General features: G+C 42.6%; 1 protein-coding gene across 2 annotated transcripts in view; it reads left to right on the top strand.

The window, feature by feature from the left end:
- The window catches only part of il34 (interleukin 34), a 70,717-nt gene that overhangs the window by 14,123 nt on the left and 28,980 nt on the right, over positions 1-27,614 (top strand). For both annotated transcript variants that reach the window (XM_043707486.1, XM_043707487.1), the window contains exon 2: positions 5,155-5,271. In XM_043707486.1, coding sequence (XP_043563421.1) covers positions 5,244-5,271 — 28 coding nt within the window. In that variant the 5' untranslated portion in view covers positions 5,155-5,243. The remainder of the gene's footprint in view (positions 1-5,154; positions 5,272-27,614) is intronic.

The raw sequence follows: 27,614 nt of genomic DNA, 5'->3' as shown, positions 1-27,614 counted from the left end.
TTGTTTATGGCGTTGTGTTTGGAGTGCCAGGCCTCTAGGAATTCTCTGGCATGTCTTTGCTTAGCCTGTCCCAGGATAGATGTGTTGTCCCAGTCGAAATGGTGTTTTTTTTCATCCATGTGTAGGGCTACGAGGCCTGGCACTCCAAGCACAACACCATAAACAAATACATAGATCTAGATGCCATCTATCAACCCCTCAGAAAATGAACAGGAAATGACATCACCACAAACCCCAGGAACCCCATCCAGGAGAAAGATATAAATAGAAAGCAGGAGACAACAGCTTCGCTTCACTTGGAGGTCGCCACTGATGATGTTACCTAGCCAGGTAGTGAAACGTCTGGATATCAAACCTACAGCTCAGCGAGCAAACCTACACCCTAAACTTTCTTATACATCTCAATCAGATCCCCGTCATCCTTCTAAACTCAAGTGTATACAAGCCCAGTGGCTCCAATCTTTCAACATATGATAGTCCTGCCATTCCAGGTTGCACATAACAACAGTCTGACCCTCAGACCATCTTGTCCTGAACATTAGGAAGACTTACTTTCACAATCTCATCCTTTTATGCCTTTTGCAAAAGCTGTAAGGGGCTACGTATTTTTCCTTTTTGGTCTATAAGCTATAATGGAAATCAGTCACTGCCATATAGTTGAAATATCAGAAGAATTTTCCGACTCGGAAAAATCAAATGGTGCTCAAGTTTTTAGTTGAGAAAGACAATATTGTTGGACACATTATTGAGTCAGAGTGGCACCAGATGTCTTTGAGTTAAGAGAATATGTACCTGATGACAGCCCTCAGATTTGTCAAACTGTCATTTACTATAGCCAGCACCATCCAGAGCCCACAAGCAGAAATCATCTCGCTCCCTTCCCCTTCATGTGAGAAAAGATTAAATAAAAACAAAACACTTAAATAAATAATTCTAATAGAAAAGACCTAGACCCATCTGATCCATTACCAAAATGATGAATGACCATCTCTCTATAGACAACAGCATGTCATCATTGCTAGAATCAATAGGAACTGAGACACACGCTCTCACACACACGCTGACCCTCCTTTGTGATTTGGATTTTTGATCTCCGGAATTTTGTTTTCCATATCTATATTCTTCCACCCATAATATTTGTCAAACCATCTCTTTTATCTGTCTTATATGTAAATGAGAATGTATTTGGTCATTTAAACTGATAATTTAAATTGCACCATACCAGATTAGTAATAGGAACATAAACAAGAGTAGACATTCAGCCCTTTGAGCCTGCCCCACCATTCAATGCGATCATGGCTGATCAAACACTTCACACCTTTTACTCACCCATCCCCATAACTTCTGAAGTGATTGGTGATCAGAAATCTATCAATCTCTACCTTAATCACACTCAAAGGCTGAACTTCCACAGTATTCTGTGGTAGACAATTCCAAAAGTTCACAACCCTGAGTTTAAAAAAAATTCTCCTAATGTCAAACTTAAGTGACATCCACCTTATTTTGAAATGATGCCTCCTGCAGACTTCCCAACCAGGGGAAACTTCTTACCTGCTCCTACCCTGTCTAACCATTTATGGAGAATGGTTTCAATGAGTTCACTTCTCATTCTATAAAACTCTAGGGAGTACAGACCCAGTTTGCCAATTTTTTTTCATAGGACTGTCCTAGCATCCAAGACCAAATCTGATAAATTTTTGTTGCATCCCTCTATGGTTATAGTATCCCTCTAAGGTAATGGCACCTCTCCTGAGGTAAGGAGACTAGAACTGCATCCCAGTGCAGTCTAACCTCAAGCTCCAATACAATCAAAGCAAGACTTCACAACCTCTCTACTTAAATCCTCTTGTGATTAAGGCTAACATTCCATTAGCTTGCTGCACTTGCATGTTAATCTTCAGTCACTTATCAACAAGGCCACCCCTCTACATCTGGACTTTCTAATCTCATACAATTTTAAAAAATACTTTGCACATCTGTTTCTCCTATCAAAGTGAACGAAATAACATTATGTTTCATCTGCTTATTCCCTCAAATTGTCCAAATCCTCCCGAAGTCACTTAACATCTTGCTCACAATGCATATTTCCACTTAACTTTATCATCTGCAAATTTGAAAATATTACATTTATATCATTGATAACATGTGAACAGCTGGGGCCAAGTACTGATCCTTGCGGTACTCCAAGTCACATTTTCTGTTTTCTGTCTGTAGCCAAACATTGATCCATGCAGTACATTACCTCCTATCATGTGCTATAAATTTTCTAACACTCTCTCTTGTAGGGGACTTTACAAAGTGTCTTCTGAAAATCTAAGAATACTATGTTGAGCAGCTGTTCTTTATCAATTTTGTTTTAACATTATCAAATAAACCAAGTTCATTAAATGTAATTTCCCATTCACAAATCAATGCTGACTATGCTTAATCAGATTATGATCAACTAAGTGTCCATTATCCCATCCTTTATATTACATTCTAACATTTTCCCTATCGCTGATGTAAGGCTGATGGGCCTGTAGTTCCATATTTCCTCTGTTGCTGCCTTCTAAAATAGTGGGGTGACATCTGCTACCTTCCAATCTGCAGGAATCATTCCAGAATGTATGGAAATTTGGAAGACCATCTCTATAGCCACCTCCTTTAACACCCTGACTGTCAGGCTGCGGGATTTATCAACTTTCAGCCTCATTAATTACTCTGGTATAAATTTCTTACTAATGTTGAATTCTTTCAACTCTCATTCCCCTTAGCCACTTGGAACTCTAGTTCTGAGAGATTTCTTGTATCTTGCTCAGTGAAAACAGATCAAGGTAATTAATTACCATCTTTTTGCCTCCATTTCTCTATGCCCCATTATAAATTTGCCTGACTCTGCCTATAAAAATCCTGAAATAAAAAGCTGTTGCTAATGGCAAACACATAATCATGACCAATTCACAAAAGCCCGGCTGGTCCACTAACATCCTTTAGGGAAAGAAGCTGTTGTCCTTACCTGGTGTGGCCTACATGTAACTCCAGACCCCCAGCAATGCAGTTAACCCTCAACTGCCCGCTGAGCAATAGTGAAGGGATAACAAATGCTGACCTAGTCAATGATGCCTGAATCCCATGAACAATTAAAATACACTCCTCTGGCTTCTGTATTTTGAACAAATCTAGCCCATTTTAACTTTTACCATTTTTCCCTGATTTCTTATTGATGCAATACAACAATTATACATCTTGACCTTCCCTTTCACTCTCAGCTGAAGTTTTTCCAACATCCTACACTCCTCTGTGGCCTTGAACTTTCCCTTTAGATTTCTAATTCTTCCCTATACTTAAAAATTAACCCCGATCAGTAAACTCTTCCCCTTGACGCTCACCATCTGGCATTTTTATTCAAAGCCTTGTTCAGATCCCTGGTAATTCAATTCACCAGGATAATTTCAGCCTAGTTTAAATGGACCAAGAGCTTCCTCTTTTCACAGGTATTGGACCCCATGAATTGAAATCCCCATCTCCTACACCATTCTTTGAACCGCATAATGAAATCTCATTTGTCTGATGCTATTTGCATATGATTTATAGTTGTCATAAAATATCTACTGTGTGAAAGCATCTATTTGGCCCATTGAGTCCTCTGAAGAGCATCCCACTCAGACCCATCCTGCTATCCTATCCCTGTAACTCTGCATTTCTTAATGGCTAATCTACCTAGCCTGCACATTCTTCGATACTATGAGCAATTTAGCACGGCCTACTCGCCTAATTTGCACATCTTTGAAATGTAGGAGAAAATCAGATTCACCTGGGGAGACAAGGGGAGAATATGCAAACTCCACACAGACAGTGACCCGAGGCTGGAAACAAACCCGAGTGCCAGCGTGAACCACGAAGCCACTGTATCGCCCCAGATACTTTTGTGGTTCTGATTTTTAACTTGGGCTTTATCTACTCAAATAGAACAGAACTTCATTTCTCAGTCTAGCTATGGACCATGACAACTGAATATCCTCCTCCAACTGCAAAATCTTCTCCAGGAGTGAGATGTTCTTAGCCATGGGTAGTCTTTGTCTGGCTGCACAGTATAGTATCTATCCTACTGACTATACTGTTCCTGAACAGCCCCATTTTCCCTTTCACTCCTCCTATTATATGGCCTCTTGTAAATGGATGCCATTGTCAGTTTGCTTATTCACAGAGGCAGAAAGGTCCTTGTAACAGTGGATGTGGGCAAAGGCTGATCCTCCTCCAGCATGGAACCTGGGAACCACTCTGACCCTCAATCACACCATCCTGATCATGAGGAAGACTTGTACCATCTCAACCTGGGCAGTGTTATTGCCTCCAGGATCAGTGTGACTAGGTAACTCCCCCTTTTTTCTGATGGCCCACAATGCTCACACATGAACTCCCAACTGAACAACTGAGTCCTTGACATTCTTAGTTTAGATGTGTTTGTCCAGGATTGGAATAGCTTCCACAGGCTACTGTATGCTGCGTTTGCTGCAGACCAGTCAGATAACTTGGCATAATTAATTCATTAATTAATTATTCTATATATTTAACTACTCAGGACATTGTAGAGGAAGCATTCCTCTGTATCTAATCCTTTAGCAGAAGCTTTATTCTGTGTCTAATCCTGTGCAATTTAAGCAAGTACAGGATGCTTTACTCTCTGCCTATCCCCCTGTTGTACCTTTCCTTGAAGAGTTTAATGGGGGACAGTATTGAGGGACCTTTACTTTCTGCTAAAAGAATAGAGAGAGCTTTATTTACAAATTAAAAGGGTAGAGGGAAGTTGATTCTGTATCTAACGCTATGCAGCTGCTCTGGAAGCTTTACTCCTGAAGAGGAGCTTATGTCCAAAACATCGACTCTCCTGCTCCTCAGATGCTGCCTGACCAGCTGTGCTTTTCCAGCACCACACTCTTCGACTCTGATCTCTCGAATCTGCAGGCCTCACCTTCTCTATATAACCTGCCGGTACATACACTGGGAGTGTGGGACAGTGCATTGCTTTACTATATCTAACTTGTGCTGTATTTACCTTGGCATTCTGAGGTGAATTAATTTTTTTGCATTCTCCAGCTCTAATATCCAACTGTGTTATCAGTGGACACAATGTGAATTGAGTCTGACCTCACTGTTATTTTTGTCTCTGTGCAGATGGAGAAGGTTGGAATGAAAGATTGTCATCACCTCATTCAATGTCGTAACGAACCCTGCCATTGGGAGCTGCACTTACAACACCAAAAATGCTGAGGCACTCCAACAGAGTTATCTGTGAGTGGATATGTTTTAATTCCCATGAGCAAATGGTTTTGACTCAACTTTTAGTAACACATTGTGAAGGATTGTGACCTTAATCAGCACAAGCATTGCGTGCTTACTTTTAAATGCCTTCATAGCTCCCTGTCTGTGATCTCATCCACCAAGCCTGTGATGCTTTGAGATGTGTTCTCTTGATTTTGGTCTCCTAAGCATGCACAGTTTTAATTGCTGCACTGTTGGCTTCCATGTCTTCTATTGCCTACAGCCTAAGCTCTGGAATCCATTCCCTAAACCTGTGCCTCTTTTGTCTGTTGACTGTTGCCACCAGCACCTTTCCAAGTACATTTTTTCTCCAGGGCGTGTTTAGTCTACCGTATATGAAGATAGCCACCTTTTGGTCTAACTAGATGTGTATCTTATAGTACACAACAGATGGTTTATTGCATTTCTGTAACTATTTAAATGTTACAATGTACAGTATACATTGTTACAGAGACTGTCAGGAAGAGCTAGGCTTAGGTCTGACTGTTTCAAGATCTTGAGTTACACTCCCATCTGTCCTCGTGGCATTATTACAATGGTGGGGCTTACTGCACACCATCAGTATTAATGCTTTCAGACACACATACAACACCCTCCATGTGGAGCTCCTTAAATTCAGTCTTCCCGATTTAAACGAGAAAACCGAAAGAACTGCAGATGCTGGAAATCTGAAACAAAAGTGGAAATTGCTGGAAAATCTTAACAGGTCTGGAAACATCTGTGGAGAGCAATCAGTGTTAACGTTTCGGGTCTAGTGGCCCTCCTTTGTGATCAAACCCTTTGTTCATCTGACCTAATGTCTCCTTTTAATCCTTGGCAGATTTTGTCTGATAATGTTCTTATTTAACTGCATTAAGGTGCTATATAAATGCAAGCTGTTGGTGTTATAAGCTTTTATTTTGCTATGCAGACATATATCAAGTACACATCCAAAATAACTCTACTGGGGAAGGGTGGAGAGTTATCACCTAAGGTGTGCATTAAGGTTGGTGTTCATTACTGGGTGTTCCAAACCCAAGACCACTTCCATTGAGAAGGACAAGGGCAGCAGGTACGTCACCATCTGCAAGTTCGCCTCCAAGACACTGACCATCCTGACTTGGACACACATTGTTGTTCCTTCACTGCCACTGGGTCACAATCCCAGAATTTCCTCCCTAATGATATTATGGGTTTACCTACATCACCTGGACTGCAGCGGTTCAAAAGGCAGCTCGCCACCATCTTCTCAAGGGGACCTAGGGATGGGCAATAAATGCTGGCCCAGCCAGTGACGTCCACATCCCAGGAATGAGTTGTCACCTAAATATACTTCTGATGAAGTACAAGTTCGAAACTCACTTTATCCCCGATTCCAAATTAAAAAAACTTAGCCATGGTCTTTCTGCTCTGATCAGGTAACAAAGTACTGCAATGGAGAACCTAGGTGGCCCCCTTCCTTGTGGCCCTGGTTCTCTGTTTGGGTGCTTCTCCTTATGGCCAACTGCTGCAGAAACATTAGCAGCAACTTCTTTCCAATCTGAGTTAAAAGGAACAAGTTTTCTTTAGCTCTACACCAGCCAGAAATACACGCTTGTCATACATGCTGCTGTGCTGCCCTGCTGGGATGGAGGCATTTAGCCAGCAGCGCTGGTCACACTGGCCACAGCAGTGCTGCAATCATTTAAATAAGACATCAGTCTGATGCTGATCGTGAAAACAAGCATTTTATTTTTCATCCTTTTTGCAATTCTTTGTAATTATTTGGCAATGATGTCAAGGCTCAAACTCAATAAAGAGGAATCAGAATGTTTCTCAATCAGATGAACGCCTAATTTGATTTTGGAGTGCAGGAGAAGATTTAATTAAGGCTTTTCTTTAAAAAAGAAGAATCCCACAATCCATAGCTTTGAGACTTCCCACAACTCAGCTGTGAGGAGCTGGATTTGAAACTCCGTTCCAACTCTTCAGCTGTGCTGCCCCAGACGATCTGGAATTTTCATCCTGTGCAAGGAGACTTTTTTCTGATAAAAATCATGCCATGTGTTTCAATTGCTGAGGGAGTTCACTGCATTTCAGCACAGTCATCAGAATGAGAAACCACAGCAAGCCGTTTAGAATTGATGCTGTGTTTGAAAACCAACTCGAGGACACCACTGGAGCAGCCTCCAGCACACAGGGGGACAACCAGTGTTGGGCTGCACTCTGAAAATAAGTGCCACATTGTCAGACTGTAAACACTGAGCCAAGCAGTTGTCTTTGTCCAAGAAAGAGTTTTTTTTTCAAATAAAGAAGGCTGCCAGCAAGAATAGTGAAGATTTGGCTTCTTTCCATTAATTATCAGCCAAATAGTTTGAAGTTTAAGTTTACACAATGTCCTGGCACAGACATGATGGGGGTGAATGACCTGCAGCTGCAGTTATGATCTTATGACTTTCCAAGATTGATTTCCTCCGAGAGCTTTATCCTCACCCTTTCCAATACTAGTATGTTTCTTATGAAAGCTGAACACGCTTTAAGGATGGGTTATGGGATACTTCAGAGTCTAGATTAGAGTGGTGCTGGAAAAGCACAGCAAGTCAGGCAGCATCCGAGGAGCAGGAAAATCGACCGATGTTTTGGGCAAAAGCCCCTCATCAGCCCTAAGATGCTGCCTGACCTGCTGTGCTTTTCTAGCATAACTCTAATCTAGACTCTGATCTCCAGCATCTGCAGTGCTCTTTTTCACCTATAGGATACTTCAGCATTGTCTGACATGTTTTATTTGCAGAATGTATGTATGGTAATAATTGGGATAATGAAGAGAGCTCCCAGGTTCAGGCTTGTAAAGGAGAAATGTGGAACAGTTGTCTGAAGAGTGACAACTAGCTTGAGCAAACCGCTCAGCAGGTTAATTGAGCCATTCACAAACTCGTGGAGCAAAAGCTGGCAGGACTGGATAGCTCGAAAGATTGGCTCCTTCCACTTACCCAATCCAATGTGAAATGTTCAGTTAGTTTTCTTGGCTGGGACTTTTAAAAGGGCTGGAAGTTGGTGGGCATGCAACTTGGTATCAGCCTCTGTGCTGTGGGAGGATTCAAAAACGGAGCCAGAACACAAAGTAGATCACTTAAGCTATTCAAGAGCAAAATTACCATTTTTCAATCAGAATCCAGCACTGCAGAACAATCTGTCTGGCAGGTTGCAGATGGTCTCCGACAACTGAATGGCTTATGGGTCTCTCAACGGCCGCGGGTTACCCTGGCTTGCCCACATGTGTCACCACTTTACATATGAAGTGAAAGGAGAGGACAAATAGTATTGTGCAACATCCTGTTACATGACAGGCTTCATTTTTTAATCCTTCCACAGTGCCAGATCACGACCTTGATCTTGAGCGACTGCTAGTAAAGGCAACTTGGGGTTTGACTTGCTACCCAATGCTTCCTAGCGGGCAGCTAGTTGTGGTCAATTATTTTCAATTAATGAACCCCAATAAGATCTGGTTCCTGCATCAATTGCAATTCCCATTTGGCAATATGGGCAGCTCATGTTAGTGGGGACCATGTCATGTCAACGTGTGGGATTATCATCTGTAACAAGCCCCCATCTCTGGTTCCTGCTCCAAGTGTACAATGGGATCTCGATCAGATGGGCCAATAGGCTGAGGGGTGGCAGATGGAGTTTAATTTAGATAAATGCGAGGTGCTGTATTTTGGGAAAGCAAATCTTAGCAGGACTTATACATTTAATGGTAAGGTCCTAGGGAGTGTTGCTGAACAAAGAGACCTTGGAGTGCAGGTTCATAGCTCCTTGAAAGTGGAGTGGCAGGTAGATAGGATAATGAAGAAGGCGTTTGGTATGCTTTCCTTTATTGGTCAGAGTATTGAGTACAGGAGTTGGGAGGTCATGTTGCAGCTGTACAGGACATTGGTTAGGCCACTTTTGGAATATTCTTATTGGAAGGATGTTTAAAACTTGGAAGGGTTCAGAAAAGATTTACAAGGATGTTACCAGGGCTGGAGGATTTGAGCTATAGGGAGAGGTTGAATAGGCTGGAGCTGTTTTCCCTGGAGCATCAGAGGCTGAGAGGTGACTTTATAGAGGTTTATAAAATCATGAGGCGGATCGATAGGATAAATAGACAAAGTATTTTCCCTGGGGTAGGGGGGGTCAAGAACTTGAGGGCATAGGTTTAGGGGGGAGGGGAAAGTTTGTAAAAGAGACCGAAAGGGGCAACATTTTCAGAGTGCTATGTGTATCGAATGAGCTACCAGAGGAAGTGGTGGAGGCTAGTACAATTGCAACATTTTAAAAGGCATTTGGATGTGTATATGAATAGGAAAAGTTTGGAAGGATATTGGTCAGGTGTTGGCAGGTGGGACTAGATTGGTTGGGACATCTAGTTGGCATGGACAAGTTGGACTGAAGGGTCTGTTTCCATGCTGTACATCTCTATGACTCTAAGTGAAAATGTAACTCCTTATGTTGGTTAAATATATGCAACAGTGACCATCAGGACATTCTGTTGCGATAAATGTCACCCCATAGTGCCATTTTTTCCTCTACCATCCTTCCAGAAAATGGACATAATGTGGGGAAGTTGTAAATGGTTTAAAATTCATTGCTTCATTCATTGAATGACATTGGTGCATCTCTGAAGAAACTAGCAATATCTGCACCCTGAGATGTTGGGGTTGTTCTTTGAGGAGAGATTGAGGGGAATGTTACTTTAGTAGACTTTAGAAGAATGAGAGTTGAAACATGCAGTATCTTTCCAGGGGCTCAGTAGGGCAGATGCACAAAGGATGTTATCCCTTTGCAAAGCAAAAGCTTTGCAATTCCAACCCCAACCCCCACCCCAGAGGGCTGTGAAGGCTCAGTCACCGAGTATGTTTAAGGCAGTCTTCACTAGGTTTCTAGCTATGAAGTGAGAATAATGCAGGAAAATGGCTTTAAAGTAGAAGATCAGCCATGATTGGTACAGCAGGTCTGGGCTGAATGGCCCATTCCAGCTCCTATTTCCTAAACTGTTATGTTCATAAATTGCTGTTAGACTCAGTCTTCAGGCAAACACTCATATTGCAGTTACATGATCTTATCCTTACAAAACAAAACTGGGAAGTTCTAATTGAGGGATGGACCCAGGAGCTGTCAAGCATCTGAGCCATTCCATTGGACACCTGATAAACACATGTGGAAGTCCATTTGGGAATAGCCTAACAAATCCAACACTGGAATCTCCTAGGTAACTCCCACATTCCACAGCTCAGTCCTGGAACTGCGGATGGACTCACTATGGAGCATCCATAAGGCTGGGAATGTCATGGATAGCTCATTTAGTGAGTTGATCTAGTGTTGATCCATACTCTGCTCATAATCAGGATGGATATTCTGAAGCTGTAGGTTTTTATTGAAATATTAATCCAAAATCACATCTGCCCGTTCCACAGGTTCAGGGCAGCTTTGAGAATTAAAGAGAAAATATTCTTTCTCCATGAAGAATTTTTTATTCTTCAAATTCCCACGATATGGCGTGTAGCTGATAAGGGGGAGGGTGGGGCAAAATTTTACTGGCCTCTAAGTTGTGGGTTAGAAGCTAGGAGCTGGAAGTAGGGTGGGTGGGGGGGAAAAGAGGTAAAATCATAGGCAGCCATGGCAGAGACGTCACAAAAGCAAGGCAAAAATCAAAATCAGAAATTGTGTGCAGTTGTGAAAACAAGATTCCTGTAGAATTATCCTTCTACCCCGTGATATGTCTAAACTGTCAACAATGAATGCTTAATTGGTAATATTTATGTTATCACAATAAGTTGTTTTTTTTTCTCAATGACTCAGTGTTTATTTGCACAGTATCAAGAGGTGTGAACTGCTTAAAACTTCTATTATTGACACTTCAGTCATTTTGTCTGACACATTTACACAATTGCAGCAACTTAAAATTTTTATTCTAAACAATAATGAATGGATGTTCTTTTCTCAGGTGTTGCATTATTACTATAAAAGTGAAGTCACCATAGTCTTACCAGACTCTCATCAGAGAGAGAGAGAGAGAGAGAGACAACCGATGGTGGTTTAACGTGAAGGTCAGCATATCTCAGGCGAGGGAAGAGGCTTGAAAGGAGAGTCCTTCACAGTAATTTTAACTGGTGTAGGAATTAAACCAACATTGTTGACATCACTCTACATTGCTAACCAATCTCCTATCGGGTTATTGGTTCTGCTCATAATACATACTGGGTGAAAGAGCATGGAATATCAGAGCTGACATGGTTCCTGACTTCTCTGAGGTCCACAAACCACGGCTCGTGGAGGAGTTGGCCTAACTCCATGAAAATTATGAAGTGCCAGGAGATGTGGAGAGTTAGAGTGCAGGCTCACTAACTGCACCCTTATACTGCGCTAACAAAAATTTAGAGAAGATTGAATGTGAATAGGGACAGAAACCCTGGAACATGATGACTATATACAGGAGATGTGTTCAGCTGCAACTCCTGATTTGCTGCATGAAGCACTTGGAAATGTGGATGGACTCACTTTGGAGTCATCCATGAGGTTGGGAATGTTGTGGATAGCATGTTTAGTGAGCTGGTGACACCACCAGTAAGGGCTTCACAAGTTGGGTGACCACCAGGAGGATGAGTAAATGTAGACAGGTAGTGCAGGCCATTCCTGTCTAAGAGGTATACTGTTTTCAATGGTATTGAAGAGGGGATGGGCTCTCAGGAGAAAGCAGCAGCAGCCAGATCAGTGGCACTGTTGTGCAGCAGGTTTGGTCGAAGTGTTGGTGAGCAGTGGTGATAGGGCATTCTACTGTCAGGAACACCAGGTAGGCATTTCTGTGGCTGCAAGTGAGACACAGGATAGCATGCTGCCTCCTTGGTGCCAGGGTAAAAGATGTCTCTGAGCAGGCGTGGGATATTCTGAAAGAGGAGGGTGAGCAACCAAGGGTTATGGGCCACTTTTTGGTACCAATGAAAAGGAGAAAGAGAGATGAGGTCTTGCAAAGGGAATTCAGAGTTATGTAAGAAATTAAATGAAAAACAGGACCTCCTAGGGTTGTAATCTCAGGGTTACTCCCTGTATCCAGTGAGGCTAGGACTAGAAAGATAATACAGTTAAATATGTGGCAAAAGAGCTAGTATTGGAAGGAGAGCTTCAGACATTGTGGATCATTAGTATGTCATCCAGAGCAGGTGGGACATATACAAGAAAGACAGTTTGCAATTAAACTGGAGTGGCACAATATCCTGGCAGGGAGGTTTGATTGTGCCACTGAGGAGAGTTTAAGCTCGTATGGCAAGGGGACAGGAACCAGAGCACTAGGTCAGTAAGTGAAATGACTGAGAGGGAGTCTGAGACTAAGAGGAAGAATAGACAGTGAGAGTTTACTAAGGAAGGTGAGACTGACAGTCTGAAGTGTATATGACAGGTAGGGCAGATGGACTTAGAGCTTGGCTTAATATATATAAAACTATGATGTTGTACCTATCATAGAGACTTGATTGAGGGAGGACAAGACTGGCAGCATAACATTCCAGGATTTAGGTGTTTCAGGTGAGGTAGAGGGGATGTGAAGTATTAGATTACTTAGTGTGGAAATAGGCCCTTCGGCCCAACAAGTCCACACCGACCCACCGAAGCGCACCCACCCAGACCCATTCCCCTACACCTAACACTACAGGCAATTTAACATGGCCAATTCACCTAACCTGCACATTTTTGGACTGTGGGAGGAAACCGGAGCAAACCTACGCAGACGCGGGGAGAATGTGCAAACTCAACACAAGACGGTCACCCAAGGCTGGAACCAACCCTGGGCCCCCAGTGCTGCAAGGCAGCAGTGCTAACCACTTAGCCACAGTGCTGCCCCAAAGGAGTTGTTAGTGATCAGGGATATGAGGTGGGAAGTTTATTCTGTGTGTCCACGACACTTCTTTGAAGCAATATGTAAATAATTCAACCAGGAAGGAGGCCATACTAGCCCTGGTATTGGGGAATGAGCTTGGCTAGATGATCAAAGTTTAATGGAGGAATAGTGACCATAATTGTAAGTTTTAAGTTATTTATGGATAAAGGCAAGAGTAGTCCTCAGGTGAAAGTACTGAACTGGGGGAAGTCTAACTACCACAATGTTAGGCAGGCACTGGGGAATGTAGACTGGAGACAGCTGTTTGTAAATCCACATCTGGCATGTGGGAATCATCCACAGGTCAGTTGTTTAGAGTTCAAGATCAGCATCTTTCTTTGAAAATGAAAGATAAGAATAGCAAGGTTTGGGAACCATGGATGACAAGAGAAATTGACAGCTTAGTAAAAAAGAGAAAGAAGACATACTTAGGAAACTGAAGACAGACAGAGCCCTCAAAAATACAAAGATAGCAGAAAAAACTCAATCAAGGAATTAGGGGAGCTAAAATGGGAATTTATGCATGGAACCAGAGGATGTGGGGAATGAATACTTTACATTATAGAATCCCTACAATACAATTTGAGGCAATTCAGCCCATCTAATCTGCACCAACCCTATGCAGAGCATCCCACCCTATCCCCATAACCCATATTTAGCCATCTAGCCTGCACATCTCTGAATTGCCACTACGTGGCAATTTAGCATGACCAATCCACCTAACCTGCATATCTCAGAACCGTGGGAGGAAACTGGAGCACCGAAGGAAATCCACATAAGACATGAGGAGAACAAGCAAACTCCCAACAGACAGTCACCTAAGACTGAAATCGAATCCAGGTCCCCAGTGAGGCAGAAGTGCTAATCACTGAGTTATTGGACATCAAAACATGTATTCACAATGGAGAGGGACATGGTGGATGATGAGTCTCAGGAGGGATATGTTGATATTCTGGGGCATATCAACATAAAAAGCATGTTTTGAAAAGCACGAAGGTAGACAAGTCCCCAGAACCTGATGGGATTCATCCCAGGATTACGATTGAGGCATGTGAGGAAATTCCTGGGGCCTTGTGTGAAATCTTTGTATCCTCTTTAGTCAATGGAGAGGTCCCAGAGAACTAGAGAATAGCCGATGTTGTTCCTTTGTTTAAGAAAGGCAACAGGGAAAATGCAGGAAATTACATCAGTGAGCCTTACATCAGTAGTAGGGAAATTATTGGAGAAGAATCTTAGGGATAGGATTTACTCACATTTGGAAAAATATGGACTTATTAGCAATAGGCAGCATGGCTTTCTGTGATGATTGTGTCTCACAAACTTGATTGAACTTTTTTAAAGAAATGACAAAGATGATTTCTGAGGATAAGGTGATAAATGTTGTGCATTTGTACTTTTAGCAGGGCCTTTGACAAGGCTGATACAGGCAATTAAGTCACATGGAATCTGCAGTGAGCTATTAAGGTGAATACAAAAGTGGCTTAATGTAGAAGACAGAAGCATTGGAAAGGAGATCTAAAGGCAGTGGTATTCCACAGAAATTAGTGCAGGGACCCCTGTTTGTAATATATGAAAGTTTAGTGGTGAATGCAGGTGACATGGTTAGTAATTTTGTGGACAACACAACCTAGGGCAGCTGCAAATAGTGAGGAAGATTGTCAAAGGATAAAGCAGCATATAGAAAAGCAGGAGATCTGCGAGGAGAAATGGCAGGTGGAGTTTAATCTGGACAACTGCGATGTGATGCATTTTGGAAGATCTAATAGAAGAAGGAAATATACAGTATAAAGCAGAACCCTTAGAAGTATCAACTTGCAGAGGGATCAAGACATACATGTCCATAGTTCCTTGAAGTATTGCAACACCAGTAGAAAAGGTGGTCAAGAAGGCATCTAGCATGCTTGCCTTCATTGGTCCAGGTGTAGAATATAAAAATTGGCAAGTCTATATTGCAGCTGTATAGAACCCTAGTTGGGCCATATCTCCTCATCACATTACCAGAAGGATGAGGAGGCTTTGGAGAGGGCACAGAAACAGTTTGCTAGGACGTTACCTGGTTTGGAGGGCATTAACTATGATGAGAGATTGGACAAACTTAGTTTGTTTCCACTTGAACATCAAAGAATGAGGGGTAACCTGACAGAAGTTTACAAAGTTATAAGTAGCAGGGGGAGAATGGATAGTCAGTCTTTTTCCCAGAGTAGAAATGTCAATTATTAAGGCAAATAGTTTAAGATAGACCTTGCTAATTGGATACAAAATTGGCTTGCTGGTAGGAGACAGGGGGTGTTGGTGGATGGTTGTTTTTCAGAATGGAGGCCTGTGACTAGCAATGTTTCAAAGGGATTGGTGTTAGGTCCACTGTTTGTCATTTATATATATGATTTGAATGGAGAATATAGAAAGCATGGTTAATAAGTTTGAAGATGACACCAAAAGTTGGTGGTATAGTAGACAGTGAAGAAGGCTTTCTTAGATTACAAAAGGATCTTGATCCAATGGGCCGAGGAGTGGCAGATGGAGCTTAATTTAATGTTCATTTTTCGCTCATAAGGGCAGGACATACACAATTAATGATAGGGTCCTGGGGAGTATTGTCAAATAGAGAGACCTAAAGGTTCAGGTACATAGTTCCTGGAAAATGGCATCACAGGTAGACAGGGTGGTAAAGAAGGCACTTGACACGCTTGTCTTCATTGCTCAGACCATTGAGTATAGGAGTTGGAATGTCATGTTGTGGTTGTACAGGACGTTGGTGAGTGCGGCTTTTGGGTACGGTGTGCAGTTCTGGTTACCCTGCTATAGGAAGGATTTTACTAAATTGGAGAAGGTGCAGAAAAGATTTACCAGGATGTTACCAGGGCTGGAGGGTTTGAGTTATAAGAGGCTGGAACTTTGTTAACTGGAGTGTGTGAGGTTGAAGGGTGACCCTATGGAGATTTATAAATCATGAGGGCATAGATAAGGTGAATAGCAAAGGTCTTTCCTCCAGAATAGGGGAGTTTAAAATTAGAGAGCATGATTTTAAGGTGACAGGAGAAAGATTTAAAAAGTACCTGAGGGGCAACATTTTCTCACACAGGGTGGAATGAACTGATAGAGGGAGTGATAGATGCGGTACAGTTACAATGTTTAAAAGACATTAAGACGGGTTCTCAAATAGGAAAGGTTTTGTGGGATATGGGCCAAATGCAGGAAAATAGACTAGTTTAGTTTGGGAAATTTGGTCAGCATGGACAAGTTAGACCGAAGGGTCTGTTTCCATGCTGTATGACTGAGATGTGAGAAGTTTTTACAGAGGGTGGTGAGTGCCTGGAATGCACTGCAAGAGGAGGTAACAATAACATTTGAGGCATCTTAATAGATTCATGAATAGGCAAAGAATAGAAGGATATGGTCCACATAGAGGCACAAGGTTTTTCTTTTAGAAAGGCATGTGTGAGTGCATTCATTGTGGGCTGAAGGGCCTGTTCTTTCTCTGTTTCTTTATATAACATTGGAGGTACGTGGAAAAGTGGAGATAAGGTAGAAGATCAGTCCCAACTGCATTGAAAAGCAGAGCAGGTTCGAGGGACTATCTTGTTCCTATTTCTTAAGTCCCACTTTTCGCTCTGATGTTGGGGTCCTGAAGACAGCAATAAAATTCAGGCTGTTTTCTGAGGTGATGGTGAGGTCACAGCTTAAATTGCTGGCTGTGGTTTGAAGAGGCAAGAGATTTGTCAGGGCAAGTCAGGACAGTTTAAGAGGTAAAAACATGAGCTGATCATTTAGCTCGATACTGTGGATGCCAAATAATTCCCACATTTATTTACCCACATAACCCACAATTACCTCATGTAACCATTGGATGTCAGTCATGATAGGTTTTCTAAGCAATATGGAGAGACTTAATAAGTTCAGCAGCTTCTTAGCCAGCTGGTAACAGGCTGATGCTACACATGGTCTTAAGCAGAGAGCAGTCTCCTGCCTTCTCTGCACAGAAGGCTACACTGTTATAGATGGAGCACAGGTCCCAGTGTTAGATTACAGCACTCTGGTAGAATTTGCCTTCCTCCTGAATCTAATTTATGAGCAGCCCAGCAAGAATGTGATTTAAAAAAAAAACTAGCAAAGAAACAGATGTCAGCTGATGGCTTGCCTGTAGATATTAGGTTAGTTTTTTTTTAAATTAGTGTGGAGACAGGCCCTTCGGCCCAGCAAGTCCACCCAGACCCATTCCCCTACATTTACCCCTGCACCTAACACTGCGGGCAATTTAGCATGGCCAATTTACCTAATCTGCACATTTTTGGACTGTGGAAGGAAACCGGAGCACCTGGAGTAAACCCACGCAGACACTGGGAGAATGTGCAAACTCCACACAGTCAGTCGCCTGCACCCGGGTCTCTGGCGCTGTGAGGCAGCAGTGCTAACCACTGTGCCACCGTGCCGCCCACTAATCTTCCACATTTGACATTTATCACAGCCAACCTATCTTAGAGGGGCATTAATTTACCTGGACAGAAATCTCTGATGCTGCTTGGAAGGGTAAATTTGTAAAAGCCTGTTATGGTAGGTGGGTCGAAGGAGTTACTTGCTCCTCTTTTGGGGAGGTGTAAATCACTGAGTTAGCATAGAGGCATGTCTGGAGGTTTGGTCACATGATGATCTGTCCACTTGAGGTCTGACCCAGGTTCTAGCTCTTTTCTCAAACACTCTTGACCTTCATTACTGGAAAATGACATTGCCAGGGAAAATGATCATGATCTTACCAAACTGTTTGAGGTGCTGAATGGCCTACTCCTATTCCTGTTCCCTGTGTTCCCTCCTGATTTGCCTCTCACCTGAGCAAAAACCATTTCTACTGCCTTAAGTTGATTTGCACATTCAATGTGCAAATTGATAATGCAACAGATATTTCTCTGGAGGAGTTAGCAGGAGCCTGGGAGATGAATCACCTTCTTTGACAGGCTCCCACTGAAATCAGCAGGTTTGGGAATCCCACTGTCAACTAAACCTCTTGTACTCCTATTATTTTCTGAGCTGAAAATGTGTTGCTGGAAAAGCGCAGCAGGTCAGGCAGCATCCAAGGAACAGGAGAATCAACGTTTTGGGCATAAGCCCTTCTCCCCTACCTTCTCTCTCAGCCATCAGTGATTGCACAGGGGTTAGGAATGAGGTGGAGGCAGTACTGATCACTGGCTCCCAGATTCGTTTGAGGGGTGACATTGGAGAGTGCTCATTTGTTGAGTAATCTGTTAATCCAAATGGCCAGTATCCAAAGCAACCAATTAGACCATCATGATTGTCTACAATGGAATAACAATTTATTGTCCCTTATATACATCTCACTGTATTGTCATAAGTATAGGTCTCCACAATTCAGTGCCAACATATTTTTAAAAATTGAGACAGAATCAGGACAAAGTTCAGCTTTTATTCCCTCCACGGCTCCTGGATTAATGGAGTGGCTAAGGACGCTGTCCCCGAAGCCACTCCTGAGGCTGCCAAAGCAAAGGTTTCTGGACCAGATCCATCGGGCCGCCACTGCTGAAGCCAACACAGAAGCAGCTGGCCATATTGCTGCCATAGTAAGGAGGGACAGACTGGACCCACTAAGTTGCTGCAATTGTTACTCAAGCCGTTACTACTTCAGTCACCACCCAAAGCTGCCACATTGCTGCCATAGCTACAAGGAACAAACCAGAACCGTCATGTCTTCACTGCTGAAACTACTGCGTCCTCGCCAGAAGGAATGGACCAGCCTTTGCTACCAATATGGCCATGAGTGGACATGCTGATCCACCATGCTGCTGCCATCTCAGCAGACCCTCTCAATTGCCTTCCTCCACAAAGCCGTAGAAAGGGTGAACTTTGATGCAAAAGAGAAATGAAGAAAAGAAACAAAATGAACAAAGAAGAATGCAGGAGTATACGGGCACAGAGCCCGAGTACTTACTATCCTGCCGCTGCCACCACCATCTTGGAAGTAAGTAGGTAACTCTCCAAGTAACAATGATTGCCTGAGTAAGATGCACCAGATTCCCCAGTGTCTCCTTTCATACACCCTGTGTCAGGAATTATCGGTGATTGTGCCATTGGAGCTTTTTCCACTTCCAGCCTGGGTGGATGCCGCTGGAGCATAAAAGTAAGGTGAAGTGCTTGGTGCTCATCCCTACTTCCAGGAGGCCCTTCCCAATCCACTCCCTCTTGGTGGCGTGATGCGCTGGCACCAAGCCTAGCTCTTCCTACTCCTGATTGGTGTGGTGTGAAAATGAGTGAGAGTATCTGAGTGTTAGCACGTCGATGGGAAGAATGAGAGTGATCCCTGAGACTGTGAGTAAGTCGAAAATTCAGACACACACTGACACTCACGCGCACAGTCACGCACTGTTCAGAATGGGAACACACCCATACGCTGTGACCTTTCTCTTTCCTCTCCAAACAGCCTAGCTACAAAACAAGGCTGAAATTTGAGGAAAGCTAAGGCTGAAAAGCAACCTACTTCAGACCTCTACTTCCAGATGAATTCTACCAAGAACAGCACAGACTGTGCACCATTACAGTAGGTCGTGTAAGTTAATCACAACTCCTTAGCTCTGGCATAGTCCCTTCCCCCATCTCTTATGTCCAGAAGTTACAGCCTAATCTAGCTTTGCTTTTTAAATTAGATAGACAATAGGTGCAGGAGTAGGCCATTCAGCCCTTCGAGCCTGCACCGCCATTCAATATGATCATAGCTGATCATTCCTAATCCGTATCCTCTTCCTGCCTTATCTCCATAACCCTTGATTCCACTATCTTTGAGAGCTCTATCCAACTCTTTCTTAAATGAATCCCGAGACTGGGCCTCCACTGCCCTCTGGGGCAGAGCATTCCACACAGCCGCCACTCTGAGTGAAGAAGTTTCTCCTCATCTCTGTCCTAAATGGTCTACCCCGTATTTTTAAGCTGTGTCCTCTGGTTCGGCATTCGCCCATCAGCGGAAACATGTTTCCTGCTGCCAGAGTGTCCAATCCTTTCGTAATCTTATATGTCTCAATCAGATCCCCAAATGTTCTTTTAATTAGCTCTGTGGCACTTGGGAATCAATTTTTATTTGTTACTTTTTAAAAAAAAAAAATCATGAATTGCTTTGTTAGTTTTGCTCAGCGGGTTATTTACATTTTTCATTAACTTGTAAACAGGAGTGTCAGGAATGTTGCACAATACCAGATGAACAGATAGTGGAAATGGAAGGTAGAAATCTAGTGTAATAGATTCATGTAAATCATGATGTTATGACTCTAACATAAGTAACAGAAGACACCATCTAGAATGAACATGTGAAGAGAGAAGTTTTAAACACTATGCCAGAAAACTGCCTTCACTTACAGGATCCTTATCCCTCTATTTCCTTCTTATTCATGTATTTGTCCAGGTACTTCTTGAATGCTGCTGTTGTGTCTGATTCCACCACCACCTCTGGCAGTGCATTCCAAGCACTCACCACACTTTTTGTGTGGAAAAACTTGCCTCACACATCTCCTTTAAACATCTCCCCCACCCTGCACCTTGAACCCATGTCCCCTAGTAATTGACCGCTCCACCGTGGGAAAAAGCCTCAGACTTTCCACTCTTCCATGTCATTCACAATCTTGTAAACTTCTATCAGATCGCCCCTCAACTTCCTATGTTCCTGTTTATAGATTAGATTACCTACGGTGTGGAAACGGGCCCTTCGGCCCAACAAGTCCACACCGACCCTCTGAAGAGAAACCCACCCCCCTATATTTACCCCTGACTAATCCACCTAACACTACGGGCAATTTAGCATGTCCAATTCACCTAATCTGCACATCTTTGGACTGTGGGAGGAAACTGGAGCACCCAGAGGAAACCCACACAGACACGGGGAGAATGTGCAAACTTCACACAGACCATTGCCCGAGGCAGGAATTGAACCCGGGTCTCTAGCACTGCGAGCCACCGTGCCACCCAGTACTATGAATAAATATATGTACTTGTCCATGGAGGTAAGGACGACACCATTTCAAAGACCGTGTGTGAATAGAGACCCACAGCTTGAGATACCTGAGACCAACATAGTGTATAGGTAGCACAAAATGAAGCAGAGAGCATGAACGGCAAAAGAGGGATGGATGTATATTCAGATTGACTTTCTGCTGAACTTGTGATGATATTACATTACTTGGTTCCACTTTTGTTGGAATACAGAAGGGAGCATTTTTTAACTCCACTGGTGAGGGAGTTGGACAAGGATCTCACATACACCCTAGCCCATGTGTAATTCTTTCAAATTATAGGTTTGTTTCTTCCCCACACTCCATTCACCCAACACTCACTAACTCAAATTAACATATATTGCAACCAACCATTTTGTTCGAGCATTAGCAACAGGGTATGGTCATTGAAGTATAATTGAAAATTTGCCTGAAACTGCACTTGGATGTTAAGTATCAATGCACAGCTAATATTGGAAAGCTACAGGAAGATTTGTTTAAAAGCATACACTCTCACCTGGATGATTTCCCAAAAGTCCTTTAGATCCAAGCAACTCAAAACTTTTTGCTCAAACCTCAAAAATGGCAATGATAAGGAACTACAACAATTTGCATTTATGTAGCACCTTTATCCTGGTTAAAACATCACAATACTAACCATGCAAATGTAAAACTCTGCACTTGCTGGAACTTTGAACTAAAATACAGAGTACTAGAGTAACTCAGCAGGTCTGGTATATCTGTTGAGTGACAATTGAGTTAATGTTTCAGATGATAACTGACAACTGATCCAAGTTTTTGATCCATCAGTGTTGTCTAACAAAACTTTGTACCAAACCACATAAGGAGGTATTAGAATTAAAAATCAAAAAATGTCAAATAATCAGTTAGGTAGTAGTCACCCAGGAGAGTGTAACAGTTACCATTAGGGGATGATGGCCTGACAACAGAAGATATGAGGACAGATTACTAAAAGCTTGGTCAAATAAGTGGATTTTAAGACATTGTTTAAAGGAGGAAAGAGGAAGAAGTTTAGGAAACACAACCATGTGCTTAGGGCTGTTATGATCTTTGATGCCAAACTTATATTACAATCTGGCTAGAGAACAGTAAGATTGATAGTTTAAAGCAGATAAAGTTTGAAATCATAGATGCCTCCCAAGAAACTAAAAACATGAGATTCCATGTAATGTTTTCAACAAGCTTTGAAAACACAAAATTAATTTTGCCATGCAAGATCAGCAAAGCAAACTATCTATGACAAGTTACATTCTGTCATCCAGAATTAACATGAGGTAAATATTGGTTAACAGGCAATCTGTGGTTCGAACACTCTCAAAGGACATTAAATAAGAGATGTAGTCAAGATATATCACCACAGATTTCTTAGTAACTCACCAACACATTAGTGACACTGAGTAACTAAATCTCATTGAAAGTTTTCTGTTGCACAAAGGATTTCAAGATTTTAAAGATTAAGTCTTTGAATTTTGTCAATAGCTGCTCCAACCTGGACTGCCTCAAAGACTGCTTACCTCCTCAGTATTTGATATCTTTTCCTAGAGAGAAGGAGGGAAAAAACTGGGTGCCTCTGGATTCTCATGGCTGAATTCCAGAAACTGATCATGACTCAATTCTAATTCATTTGCAGTCAGCTAGTTTCACTATGTTGGCACTGCCCCCACTGTAGACCCTCCAGCTACATCAAGCCTCAATTCTCAGCAATCAAATAGTTCCTGGAATTTCAATGTGGCCCCAACACCTCAGAGTAATAGTAGTACTTTAGCTGTATGGAGACACCTGGTTTAGTTTTCTCTTTTGACACTAGCTCTGATTGAGACTGACTGACTGTGTGCTGTTCAGGTGAGCCTTAAATTGTTTTCAGTGACTGATACTGTCCCAGAGTGTCCCACTTTTATTATTTTAATTTAACATATTTTCCTAATCAACCTGTTCAGAGGTGTTATTACACTCCACTAGAGCAGGTGGGACTTGAACCCAGGTCTCCTGGACTAGGGGTAAGGACACGACCACTGCTCCACAGCCAGAATCAAATCTAAAGTGGAACATCCTGTGCTCAAATGTTTCAATCTGCTACAATTGTGCTATCAACACAAAGAATAGATTTTTTTTCACAAGGCCTAGGAAATTGAAAGAATGTCTGCTAATAATAGATCAAAGGAAAGTAGGAATACACGAGGTCAAAATTTTTTGTAGGAATGCAGATATCTTGGAGGGTATGATTTAGAAATAGTGAGGGTGTGTGGCTACGGATGAAAATTTACAGAGAAAGGAGTGAATAACAACACAAGTGAAAGCATGGTGGGGCTAATTCCTGGGAAAGATAGGTTTATTTGGCCTCATGAGATTTTCCTGTCCTGCTAAATTCTAATGTGAAAAGCATTACATTTATAATAGCATCTCTCTCAAACTTAGGATGTCACAAAGTGCCTTATAGCTCAAGAAATATTTTTGAAGTGTAGTCACTGTTTAACATAGGAAAGCAGCAATGTGATAATGATCAAATAACCTATTTTTGTGGGTATTTACTGTGGCCAAACGTCTTGTTCTTTGAATGGTGGCATGGGAAATGTTATATCCACTTCAGAAAACAGCATTCCCTCTCTATGCACTGGATGTGTCAGCCTTGATTTTTGAGCTATAGTTTCTGGAATGGGGGAGGAAGGGAGGGGTGAAGAGGTAGGAGTGAGAAGCTGACTGAGGGGATTCAGGGGCAGTCATAGCAAATTGAAGCTTATGGTACTTCATCCAAGGTATTGCAACGTGACAGCTCCAACTCCCAAGGATGAATGCATAGAAGCTGTTGACACAGAGCTGACCCCTAAATTCTGTGAATCATGCAACTGGTTCTGCTGAATATGTTCTCTAGCCTGAATGACGTAGAATGCATAATAACAAAACCTGTTCCTCTGACACCTGATACAGAAAGAGGCATGTTGCAATGTTCAGAGAATACCATTGTTTCTGAGTCATAGACAGATGGGAAGGGCAACAGGGAAAATCTGGGAAATTTCAGGCTGGTGGGCTTTATGTGAAGGGTAGGGAAATTATCGGAGAAGATTCTTCGGGATAGGATTCACTCACATTTGGGGAAATATGGTTTTGTTAGCAAAAGGCAACATGGCTATGTGCAGGGAAATTCATGCCTTATAAACTTGACTGAGGTTTTAAAAGAAGTAATAAAGATTAATGAGGGCAGGGTGGTAGGTTTTGTCTATATGGACTTTAGCAAAGCCTTTAACAAGGTCCCTCATGGCAGACTGATATAAAAGTTGAAGTCACATGGGATCCACAGTGAGCTGGTAAGATGGACAGAGAACTGCCTTAGTCATAGAAAACTGAGAGTAGCAGTGAAAGGTGGTTTTCAGATTGGAGAACTGTGACCATTGGTGTTCAGCAGGGACCTGTGCTGGCATGTAGATGGCCTGATTAGTAAGTTTGCAGATGACAAAATTGGGAGAGCTGCGGATAGTGAGGAGGATTGCCAGAGGATACAACAGGATATAGATAGGCTAGAGACTTGGGCAGAGAAATGGCAGATGGAGTTTAATCCAGACAAAAGTGAGGTAAGGCATTTTGGAGGATCTAATTCAGGAGGGAAGTATACAGTAAATAGCAAAACAATTAGTAGCATCAACATAGAGAAATCTAGGTCCAGGTCCACAGTTCCCTGAAAATGGCAACATTAGTAAATAAGGTTGTCAAGAAGGCCTATAATATGCTTACCTTCATTGGGTCATCATATAACTTGTTATTTACAATAATACCTCTGTTCACTCTGAGGCCCCAATCCTCCTCGACTATTCACCCATCCAACTCTGTATCAGAAAACTACCAGCTCATCACATTATCATACCTGCTTTCGAACCATTTTGGACTACGTTTTAGGCCTCCAACACCACTTTAGAGCTGATGGACATTTAAGACTTGCATGCTTCTTGCTTTCACTCTGAGTGCTGGGATAGCCGTGAATCTCATGCATCTACATAGGATGCTACTGCAGGGACAGGGGCACACACAGATTTCAGCTCTTAGATTGCTCTCTTAATGTTCACTGACTTTAGCATCACATTGCATGCAGCCTGCCTCTGTGGTTTAGCTTGCTGTTCTGTGCAGATGGAGAGTCAGGCAGTTCTGTGCCACACTGGGTAGGGCTGAAAAGTCAATCAGACAGGGGATGGTCATGTTGTTGTGCAGCACTATACCACATTGAAACTGCAGCTGCTCTGATGTTAAACAGTTTATATGGTAAACACACCACGTGCTTCAAGTAAATGACAATCTGTGAAAGTCAAAGAGGAAATGTCTTGTCTTGGTGGGTTGAAGGAGGACTATAGTCAGGCAGGGGATACCAGCACACTCTGTCAAGGGGCTCAAGCAACTGTAGTACAGCAGGTTGACCATCAGTAATCCTGCAGACTGAGTGCAGGGATCACAGGTAGCCTAGTCATGGAGACAGCAAGTCTGGGAGGTTTGGCTAGTTTTTCCTAGGATAGGATTAGATTGGATTGGATCAAATTGAATCAAATCAGGGAGGGATTGAGTATAATGAAAGGGGATGCAAGAGCAGTTAGATACCGTGAACAAGCAGGAAAGGTGATGAGTTGTCTCCATGAGTGAGTAAGAAGTACAAAGGGCATGAAGGGTTAGTAGTTTGGGAGAATGAGTGTACAAGATGCATGCAGTACAGATAGTTGTAGTCCACGAGCCTTGGTGAGATGCTTGTGTCATGACAGTGTAGACTAAATGGTTAACCTCAATTGTCAGGTAGCAGAGAGATGATGGTGGAACTTACTGTTGTGGAGCATAGAAGATCATTGACCTTCTTGTGACATTCCTGGGCATCCCTTTTCATTCAGGTTGCCTCACTGGCTAGAGGTATGATTTCTATCCAGGCTACTGGGTTGGTTGGTGTACCCTCCATTAGTGGTCAGCATGAAAACTACCACTCTCAACCAGCGTCTCTGGATCACTGTCTTGGAATGGAGAGCTAGCTTGCCTTTCTTCTGTGACATTGTGTTCAGGCACCGCAGATTATGAGGTAGTTCCTTGCAAATGTGTGTTGCTGGACTTTAAAGCACATAGATGTGTAAGCTGGAAGATCCCGCAGTGGCGTACACTTTAGAATCATGGAATCCTACGAGAGTGGGGGCAGGCCATTTGGCCCATTGAGTACACACTGACCCTCGGAAAGGTATCCCACCCAAATTCACCTTCCTATCCTATCTCTGTAGCCCTGCATTTCCCATGGCTTATACTTCTAGCCTGAACATCCCTTGACACTATGCGCAATTTAGCATGGCCTCATTCCTGATGAAGGGCTTTGGGCTGAAATGTCGATTTTATTTTTTTTTCCTGCTCCTCGGATGCTGCCTGACTTGCTGTGCTTTTCCAGCACCACCCTAATGTTGAGCATGGCTAATCCACCCAACCTGCTCATCTTTGAACTGTGTGGGAGAAAACCAGAGCACCTGGAGGGAACCCATGCAGACACGGGGAAAATGTGCAAACTCCACACAGTCGCCCAGTGGAATCAAACCCAGGTCCCTCATGCTGAGGCAGTCGTGCTAACCACATGCTGCCAAATCCTTTTCTTCTGACTTGTGCATCACCTATAGAATCATAGAGATGTACAGTATGGAAACAGACCCTTCGGTTCAACTCATCTATGCTGACCAGATATCCTAATCTAATCTAGTTCCATTTGACAGCACTTGGCCCTTTTCCCTTTAAACACTTCCTATTCACAAATCCATCCAGATGTCTTTTAAATGCTGTAATTGTACCAGCCTCAACCACTTCCTCCAGTATTGCATTCCAAACATGCACCACCCTCTGCATGAAATTTGCCCCTTAGCTCCTTGTTATATCTTTTCCCTCTCACCCTAACCCTATGTCCTGTAGTTCTGGACTCTCCCATCCCAGGGAAAAGACTTTGTCTATTTATCTTTTCAGCTACACAATTTCCTGGGAAATACATGCAACATCTGTTGTATGTTTAATGGCCAGAAAAGCAGAATATTGTGAGAAAATTTGTTCATTGCAGTGATGGACTCGACACCATGAAAATTGCTCCTCATCTTACTTTAAATGCAAATAGGAAAATCCTGGGGTGAATATTTGCTGAACTGAGTTCATGTTAGACTTGGAGATACCTTCAGACTCCAGCCCCTGAGACCCACAGGAAGCAGTTCAGCCAAAACATCAACTTTATTGTTAAGTGATGAATTCCCATACAGGCTTTTTGGAGTCTTCTTACAGATTAGGTCAGCTTTGGGTATGTCTCCATCCAGTCTGCACTTGGGTGTGCTGAATTGGCCAGAATATTTTTATTTTAAAGTCAACCATGCAGCTATCCAAATAATGGTAGGAGTCTTTCAAAACTGTTTTGGCATGCACGAGAACTGTGATTACAGCCAGTGAGTAAAGTCTGCCACTATATG

This window comes from Chiloscyllium plagiosum, chromosome 17 (genome assembly GCF_004010195.1).
Source record: "Chiloscyllium plagiosum isolate BGI_BamShark_2017 chromosome 17, ASM401019v2, whole genome shotgun sequence".
NCBI classification, from domain to species: Eukaryota; Metazoa; Chordata; class Chondrichthyes; order Orectolobiformes; family Hemiscylliidae; genus Chiloscyllium; species Chiloscyllium plagiosum.
This window is presented reverse-complemented; position numbering and strand designations above follow the sequence as displayed.